General features: G+C 42.7%; 1 protein-coding gene across 7 annotated transcripts in view; it reads right to left on the bottom strand.

Annotated features, from left to right (window-relative positions):
- RBM33 (RNA binding motif protein 33) overlaps positions 1–9831 on the bottom strand; it is a 224858-nt gene that overhangs the window by 33157 nt on the left and 181870 nt on the right. For 6 of the 7 annotated variants that reach the window (XR_002095780.1, XM_019508146.1, XM_019508147.1 and 3 more), the window contains exons 17-18: positions 4838–5059; positions 3028–3216 (exon numbers count right to left, since the gene is read on the bottom strand). Coding sequence is in view for 6 of the 7 variants with exons in the window: in XM_019508146.1 (XP_019363691.1) it covers positions 3028–3216; positions 4838–5059 (411 nt within the window). In the remaining variant the exon portion in view is untranslated. The remainder of the gene's footprint in view (positions 1–3027; positions 3217–4837; positions 5060–9831) is intronic. The other variant, XM_019508151.1, reaches the window with a different exon arrangement.

Below are 9831 nucleotides of genomic sequence, written 5' to 3'. Positions count from 1 at the left end.
TTTCCCCCCTCCCTCAGGAATGCAGCCAGCTCAAGTTCCCTAAAGAGACAGGCTGAGGGTGTGGTCCCCTGTGTGCTGGGCCCATCCTAATTGAATGGTCACAGCACAGAGATTTAAATCACAGTGTCACAGGGCAGAGATTTTTGGGGAGAAACCAAGGTGGCTTTCTGTCACACAGCCCATAGGGCCCCTAAAAAAAATTAGAAAATTAATATCCATCTGCCCTTGGCTACCTGTCATGTGGCCCTCGATGGCTTGCCAAAAACTCAGTAAGCGGCCCTCTGCCCTAAGTAATTGCTCACCCCTGCTCTATGGGTTCCCTCTGGTCCTCAAAAGCTGCTCTGCCTTGCACCACAAGGATTTTGTTTCTTCTTTCACTTCAACCCTGCCCTGTTATTGCCTTTCACACCCTTTGATTGCTGCCTAGAGATGCATGAAATAACCACCAATCCTCCTTGCACCTCTGTTCACTTGGAACCTTCCTAGTGGCCCACTTCAGTGCTGCCCACAACCATTAGCACAGAGCAAACACCTTAGGGGAAAGGGACAGAGAGCAAGGAAGCAAGGAAAAAAAAAGAAAATGCTTAAGCACTTCATTTTTCTTGTGTTGCCCCCAATAAGTTGCATCTATGCCCATTTGCACTGAAACACCTCTGTGCAAGAGCTTGCTGCTTGTTTTAAACAGCAGTGAGCACAGACACTAGTACAACCATGTGAAAATGAGCTCAGGCTAATTATCTTCTAGGTTTCCAGCCTCTCGTTCAAAACCAAGAGGCTACTCTACGTTTACAAGCTATTACTAGGAAAAAGGGCACTTTCAACTGATACATTTGAATTCCAAGCTCTCAGCATTTTCTGTAGCTGCAGTACCTAGCCTCTCCTATGAGGGAACAAGGTGTTGTGGAAATAAGTTAATATTACTGCACTGCTTTGAAAATGAGAAGTACTGAGCTGTATGTGACAGCTCATGTTCAGCATGCATCCTTCCAAACTTCCCTACATGTGCTTTTTATCTCTTAAGTAGCCCTGGCTACACAGGGACATTTCTGATCTGTTTTTCCAGCTACAAATGACCCCAGTAGTGTAAACTGAAGTGTAGCCTTGGCATAAGTACTTGTACAGCTGATTCCTAACCTACTTCATCTCCTATTAAATACCAAACCTTTAGATTCCTGATGCAGTGGACAACGCACAGTCCTTACTAGAAGATGCGTGTACACCAAATCTCTTCCCCTTTCTGCAGCAATAGTGCAGATGCACCTGTTCTGCTAACAGTGGAAGCCCTAGGACATCTTGTGTAAAAATACTTTAAAAATAGCATCAAGTGCTACTAAAAAATGGAAACAAGTTCCATCATTCTAGTCAAGACTGCACTGTGACACTACATTAGCAGCTCAGTACTCTGAGACAGTAGAAAACTTGTTCATCTTTTCTGATATGTCCACAATACTTTTTTCTTAATGCTGAATACTTCTAGCAGGCCTTATGCTAATCTCTTACTAATATTCTCAAGCAAGATTTAGCAAGAAAACACTGACCATACCTCCCCCTGATTTGTGTGTGCAGTCAGGTAGCACAGCACAGTGGTTTCAATTTATCACAGCCAAGAACAGGCACTCTGCTGGGCTCATACCTAAATTTAGAATATGAATGAAATACTTATTACCACTAATGCCATCCTTACTTTTGTCCCCTTCTGCAGGTTTTTACACGCAGTAAAAGGCTTGAAAATAATTTCAAACAAAGTACTGCAGGAGCTGAAAAGATAAAGCACTGTGTGTGTGTGTGAATGGTCTGAGTCTACAAAGAAAGGAAAAGCCATGAAGTGTATTTTTAGACAATATTACACAGTACCAAATATCAAAGCTTTTAATGAACAAAAATAAAACCTATGGATAGCTATCGATATAGGTTATTCAGTATTTAATAAGTGGAGAGACTAAAGCATCCCTTTGACATAGATGGAATGCACAAGAAATCCAACTCAGAAAGGTTCAGAACCATGGAAAACCCTGGGTGGCATGGGGTCCCAGGGCCCAATCCTGGCATGCAGGGGCCAACTGAAGCTGTCCAGGGGCAGGCAGAAGCAGTGTGGGCCCATTCTGGCACATGGGGCTTGATTCAGCCCACGGACCAGCTCTGCGCCACTCATTTAGCAAAAGCCTGCCCACCACTAGTTTAGTTTATTTAATCTACTAGAACACACCCTGGCAGACATTTTCAAGTGCCGCTCCAGTGCCCAATACCGAGATGCAGACTCCTAAAGTCCTTTTGAAAACTTCCATTTGCCTAAAATTCTGCGTAAACGTTTAGCTGAGTGCTAGGACACAGCAAATCCAAACACAAGGTATAAACTGGAACATGTTTATTAAGATTTTACTCACAACCCTCCCCTGAAAGAACCTTAAAGTAAGAAAAGATTTAATTTTTGCCTACACAACAACAACAACAGGAAAAACTTAAGCAGGGCCATGCTATTTAAAAAATGTACATCATAAAGTAGTTTTTAAAAATTCAAACTGCGACACCCTTTTAACTAGCATTTTGAAAGTACTTTTAAAGCTTAAGAAATAAAAGGCACAATATTTGCTAATTCATACTACCACTGACATGAATTTCTGAACATTATGAATTAGCAAGTATGCAATCCAACAATAAAAAAAAAAAAATCAAGGAGAATGAATAATTGAAGATGCTTTGTTCTGACATGATAATCTGTCTTTAATTATACTACACCACACACTTACATTTATGACATTTGACAGTCAAATAACAGTGACTTGCTAATAAGAGCACCCAGAAATGGGAAGGAGCCCAGGTTTATGAAAACGAGTACAAAAATTACAGGAATTTTACTGTACTTGCAGCACTGTAACCTAATCATGTTAGTCTTTGCTACTGGATACAGTGCCTTCAAATCTGAGTAATTACCAATAACAACACACTGCATTGAGTGTCAGAGAATTAATTGAGTTTTCTGCAATGAAAGACTTTTGGCACAAAAATTATAAACGAAGGTTGACCTACCTGAATGGGTCCTACTGACATCAGCAGGTTTTTCAGTTGGACATCAGTAGTTGATGAAGAAAGCCCTTCAACTGACACGATACAGGGCTGAGGTTTGCACTCCACCACTCGCAGGTTCTGTTTATTTGGCATCAAGCGTCCTCGGCCCATCTGGCCTGCTACTCCTCTGCCTCTCCCGTGCATAATGACCTGCCAACAACCAAAGTAACAGTGTTTTGATTTACTTACTTGGTGCCTTTGTTAACTGCATTTGACAGATAATATGAAAGTTTGCAATTTACTTAAAGACTTGATTAAAGTACATGTTGATTAAAAGCAGCATGTTGCTGGTTGCCAATTTAAAAGGCCACATGTTAACATATTTATCTTCAACTTAGCCAAACCTCTCTGAAAACCTGTAACAGCCTCTAACGGGTATCACAAAATCAGGCTTGGCATTTGGGGTGGATCTACAAAGCAAGCAAGCACTTTGTGCCAAAAAATATGCAACTGAACCACCATGCATTTGATTGGCCCTAGCATTTTGGCCTGGGTTACAAAAACAATCCCTGCGCCCACCCTGACCTTCTCAGACAACAAACTATGCTTGATCAACAACTACAGGAGGCAGATGGCACAGTACTCCAGGCCCTCTCTAGTCTCCAGCAATTTGTAGGTGCAAAAGGCAAAAAGCTATTAACTTTAAAACAATGATCTTTAAAAGACTCGGGTTTCCAAAACCACTGTAGGTCCTGGCAAAACAAGCTCCCCCTCAAGTGCAGCAGCTGTGTTTCTATTCTGTTAAACTTTGAGTTACTTTTGCCTCCATCTACAATTATGTAACCAAGGAATTAAGAGGAGCAAACACTTAACACAAAATAAGCGTTCAGAACAAGCATTCCCATTTCTTCTCTGCAGATTCAGACAAACGGCATCTATTTGGGAAACCAACCTGATTTTTTCCCTCATTAATGGAAGCCTAAAAGCCACTGTTCTCTTAAGAAAATGGGCAAGAAGAGCATCATCCCTGTTTCATAAATGGAGGAAAGTAAGCAAAAATGTTAGGACAAAATTCTCTATAAGTGCCTAAAGTGATTTTGGAGTTGAAGGCTCACTGGGTTTCAATGAGGTTTAGGGTAACTAAATAACGGCATTTTTTAAAAGGGAACATATGCACCTCAGGTTGCGTGTGCATATACATTCTGGTAGTTTGTAATTAAATGGTCACTCACCATCCCCCCGCCCCTCCTCCACATCCCCCCCACCACTAAAGTCATAGGATAGCTCTACCCTGGGAATAAACCTGAGTGTTGTGAGAAAAAACACTGTTATAAGTAGATCCATACCTCATTTACTGTAGCAGATAGGTGTGCAGAAAGGAGAGCAGAAAGAATGCGAAAAGGGGACTGCAGGAAGAGTCTGCCCTATGAATAAGTCATAGGCTTTGAACAGGACAATATTTGGCCTTTTTGCCCTTAATGCCAGGAAGCATACTTGGTACTATCATCTGTAATAGTAATTTCCACGATATTTGTTCTCCAATGAAATATCATACTGAGATCACCCAACAACTCACACAGGCCGCTGAACAGCCATCCGATGGAAACAACTTTCAGACGTTCAGTCTGGGCTGGATTCAAATGGGCCTCCCCATTATCAACCCCCTGAGTCATGCAGCCATTCACTAGTAATTTATTTAAGCACTGAAATGTTTTTATTTCTTCAGTGCTATTAAAAAATTGAGTTCTTTCTTAAATCCAGCCTTAACACAGCAACACGCCAGGCAGATTAAAAAAAAAAAATCTAGCAGCAGTGACACATCTTCAATCACCTTCTTAGCTTGATGAATTCCCTGGATGTTTTTGACTCCTTGAGGAACTGTTGAATGTATTGGTGACACCTGCTGCTGCTGCGGGTGCTGCTGCTGCTGCGGATGGAGTGTTCCCTTTGTCAATGTGACCTTCCGCACTGGCTGCACCTTTGGCTCTAGAGGTTGTTGAGGCCGCTGGGGCTGGCCCTCGGGGTGAAAAAAGCCAACACTCTCTCCCCCCTGCTGAAATCAACAACAGAACATGCTGTTCAGTATCTGCGCAATGCAAACATTTGCTTCCTGAGAGACCTGCTGGGGAGCAGGACTTGGTTAGCACATAGAAAAGAAAAAGAAGATGACAGACTTGCATGTTAAAACTTAAGCAGTGGCCATTAGAGAAGGGTGTAAGCTTTTTACTAGAAACTACGCTTAATTAAAATGTACGCAGTGAAATGCATATGCTGCCAAATTAGCCAAAATACCACTATGGTCTTCTAAGGAGTCCCTTTTCTTGCCATACCACCCATGGCTGGAGTAATTTTCAGTTACAAGTAAAATGTTTTTTCCCCCTTTTTGTATTTAAAAAAAAAAAAAAAAGACCAAATATGACTGACCCTGGTCCAGTCTTTCTTCCAACCAGTGAAGACACATGGGAACATCTTTCCAGTGCCATCTTACTGTTAAATTCAGGGTTCGCAACATTTTCCAGCATACGCTGGTGTGGAGGGGCTAGAAAGATACAGCTTGAATTGGAGATTGAATTGGGCAGGGATTAGGACCCAGCTGTTATGACGGCTTCTCCCTGCCTCCCAGAGTTGGGTGCCTCCCAGCTGCAGTGTAGTACTAATTGCAGTGAGATGGAGAAAGAGCCCCCTCATTGCCCAATGCCACAAAAGCCACAGGTCCATGGGCCAGAGCCAGCTCATGGGCAATAGCTTGCCAAGTCCTGGTGTAGTTCATGCACTGGCTGAGGGGAGGGATGGAAGGAATAAAAGAAATAAGCAAATGGCTTCATTTCATGGGCTTCCTTTTCCATGTGGCTCAGCTCCTTCCACCAACAGAAAACCAACACCCTTGCATACATTTCAGAAGAGGCCAAAGTATGCAGCCATCACCGATTTACATAATGCTGCTAACACGAGTAACTGTACTCTGGAGGTGTGTGTCTACATGTGCAAATAAGCGCAACCAAATGTAATGTGCATTAAGCCAATGCACATTAAGCAATTTTTGGCAGGTTTCTACACATGCTGGGACTTGAGACTGAAATTAGTGCCCTTGGGATGAAAGTTAGTACCAAGTCCCTACAGCCCTGTCATGTGCCCCTAGTGGCTGGGCAGACCCAGTACTAAAGTTAATGCATTTGTACACATGACCTGGCACTAATGTGCTTTAACTAATCATGCCTAAATTTGCCATTTTTAATGTGCATTAAGGGCATGCACATGGAGACGTGTAGCTTTAATGTGCATTAAATTAGGCTAATGTGCATTAACGCGTCTCGTGTAGACATACCCTGGGAGTCTGAAAAAGAATTGGGCAGCCACATAATTAGAGTGTTTAAAACAAGAGGGTAACTTGCAGTGCTACATGGCAACATTAATGGCTTACGGCAACTCCAACAACACACACACACGTGATCTGCTGCCAAGGCAGAATGATAACAAATTTATTTTCCAATAACTGCACTCCAATACCCTGCCTGTGTAAAGCTACACCCAAAGAACACTCATGCACTCAACTGCCAGCTCACAGCGACTACTGTGCTGGCATGATTATCCCACTCTCTCTGATCAGAACATGCAAGCCATGGTGACCCCTAGAGCACCCACTGCCCAGTTACTTGCACAAATTTAAAGAATCCATGGGAGGACTCAAGAAAAGGAAGCAGTCTAGAGAGGACAGATATGCATAAGAATAATTAGACCTAAGGCCTCTGGCATACACTCATTTAAATGTGCCATGGGATCCAATTCCAACAATCATACCTCTTGTCATGTTACACATGCATGGCAGGAGACAATTCTGGGATTGGGGATCATTATCCTAAATCACGCCTTACTTGTCTGTACAGGGAGAAACTGGGATTATGATCCTGGGACCCTTATGTACTTGAAAAGTTTGGGACCCTTCCCACTCTGCAGGTTGAAAGCAAGATGCCTGTAGCTGGCCAGGGCTGAAAAGCAGCTGATCACTGGCCCAGCAGGTATACTTGGGTCAGTTCCAGACTCCAGTGCAGTCTCTGGCCCAAGTTGACAATCAGCTGACTGTTGGTCAGCCACATGTTCAATTTTAAGGCACAATACAAACCGGTCACAAAACTGTTCTACATTACAGGTAGATCAATTTTATACCTGGTTTGCCATTTTATGACACCTTAAATTGGATCATGAATTGCACCCTTGTCATTTATGCTAGGATTAACACGTTAATCGCAACATAAATGTAACGTGTAGAGGGAGAGTTATAAACAACAGTTCCTGGAAAACAATTTCTTTCCGTCAGGAATTACCTCTGACTCCCAATCCAGGGAGATAAATGAACAGTGACACCTTGCAACCCCCTGAGGGCAGCTGAAAGATTAAAGGAAGACTGCATAACTCTCCCAAAACAATCAATGAAGTGATATGCCAAAGTGTCATGCTACATAAAGGTATACATGGAACTCCAAGTGGGGAGTTCACAAATTTGTGACAAACCTACATAAGCATGCCACAGAAGCTGTCCAATCTAGTAGAATGAGCTCTGAATCTCTAGGAGAGAATGCAAGTCTGAATACAAAATTTAATCCATTTTGAAAGCATCTGTATTTATGCAGTTCTTTTCTTTCTTTTGACTTGTGAATATATGAATCTCATTTTGAATCTGCAAATAACCCAGGCAACTAACCAAAGGGTTTCATGCTAACTAACAGGCTTCACGCTGATCACAACAGACAACATACATGGCTTTGGAAGGAACACGAGGCACAGAGTCTAAAAGTCAGTAACTTTTTGATGAGCTCATGACTGAGGGTGCATAACCACCTTATCTCCAGGGAGAACTGTAACAGCAAAATCCTTGATTTAGGATGGTAAACCTGCTCACTTTTTTCACCCATAGTATACTGGCATTTAGAGACAGCTGATAAAGAGCAGTCCCACAAAGAGAGAGATCAGGGGTTCCTCCAAGCTCACAAACAGTAAAGTCAAGTCTGAGAATGAGGCAGTTTCTCTATATTAATACAAAGATAGAAAGCCTTTTCAAAAATTTATTTGCTACAAGTTCACTGGAGGCAGATGAACAATGGACAAAGGGCTGAAAAATGCCTGATATTTACACTGCTCCTGGCAAATACTTCAGAGTAGCAAATACCAAGATCAGCTAACAAATCCACACCTTTACTAAAAGCCAAAAAAATGTTTTCTACAGCCATGAAGAGGCCAGTTTTTGGTGGCCTTCTCACACACGTTCACTTCTATGGAAACACATGCCTGTTCAAATTCATGTTGGTTATCCTAAAGTCTGTACTTTGAGACACCTTAGTGTTAACAGTCCCAGTTTGTGTCTCTCTCTAACTACAGGCTGACTTCCCTTGTTCCAATAGGTTACTGGCTCCTCTCAAAATATCCTGCTGCAACACTAGAAACGTCCTTAAATCATGGTGGCTCCACGCACATTGAAGCTTTTAAATTCTTCTGTCTGGACTTTCCATTCTTCTCCATTCCACAGAAACTACGGAGAGCTGTGTGCCCTCTGCAACAAGACTACCATTATGTTATCAGCTTGGGCAACCAAGTCCTAACCATCTGTGATGCTGTGCCTTCAGTAAACAAGATCTGGCCCATGCTTCAGCTCCCAAAGTGCACGTGCTTCTCCAAGCTCCCAAGCCAACCAGCTCTTATAGGAAAGCGTGTCTGAGACTAACCTATTCAACGTGCTGTTATCCATTGACCAGGATCTTCTATCGATTTTCCATGACCGCCTCAGGCCATTCTGCTAATTCTGGCTCCAGTAGGTCCTCTCCTCACCAACTCCTTAGTGGCCTTCTGCTGTAGGACTTTCAAAGGACTTCTTAGGACTCGGATCATTCCAGCTTCCTTTACTCATTACTTAATCAGACAGGATGTTCCCCCCTCCTAGACTAATGCCTCATTGACTTTGAAATAAGGCTTCTATGCTTTGGCTCTTTTACCTTCCAACACACTCTGCCTTCAAAACTCTGCTCTAAACACTTAGGATTTCCATGGGTCCTTTGTGGACCCCCCCCCAACACACACACACACACACAGGTAGCGCTTTCCTAGATGGTTTGAATTTGCAGGGCAGGACATACACTTTTCATGAGAGCAGACCTAAAAGCAGCAGTGCTTGAAAAAGATGTGTGTTTATTAAAACTATTTGGAAGCCAAAGGGCAAATAATGTCTGCCACTTCTTTTAAGCAAAACACATGCTCTCTCTCCCGTGCCTATTTCCAAGTGCACCTGGTATCCAGGGTCCCTGAGGAGCACACTACTGCCCATAAGCAGTATGTAACTGGAGCGAGATGAGCTGCACACCAGCTTTGGGTTGCAATCCAGATTGGATGCCAGAATGGCAGCCCCTGGGGAAGCCACATGGCAGCAGCAGTTTACCCAATTCAGCTATGGAAAGGGATACAGCTAGTAAGAAATGACTGAAAGGTTTTCATACAAAAGCCAGGAGCCTGGCCAACACGGAGGAACTTGAACCACTTGTGCATGATATGAAGCCAGATATTGTAGGGATAACAGAAACATGGTGAAATAAGCAATCATAACTGGAACACCAGGAGTGAAGGATATGAATTGTTCAAGAAAGAGAAATAAAAGGAAATAGGGCACAATAACACTGTATGGCAGCAATATGACTGACTGAAAAGAAATGAGAGATAACATGGCTAAAACAGAACCTGGGTCACAACTGCTGGGAGAGGATGATAAAAGTTTGTGTGGAGGTAGTGCTATAGCACTCCATAGTTGGGTGCAAATATGGACAGAGATTTCTGTAATATTAT

Source organism: Gavialis gangeticus, unplaced genomic scaffold, assembly GCF_001723915.1.
Source record: "Gavialis gangeticus isolate Ggan-Ray unplaced genomic scaffold, GavGan_comp1, whole genome shotgun sequence".
NCBI lineage: Eukaryota > Metazoa > Chordata > Crocodylia > Gavialidae > Gavialis > Gavialis gangeticus.
The sequence above is the reverse complement of the archived record's forward strand: the minus strand, read 5'-3'. Positions and strand labels throughout refer to the sequence as shown.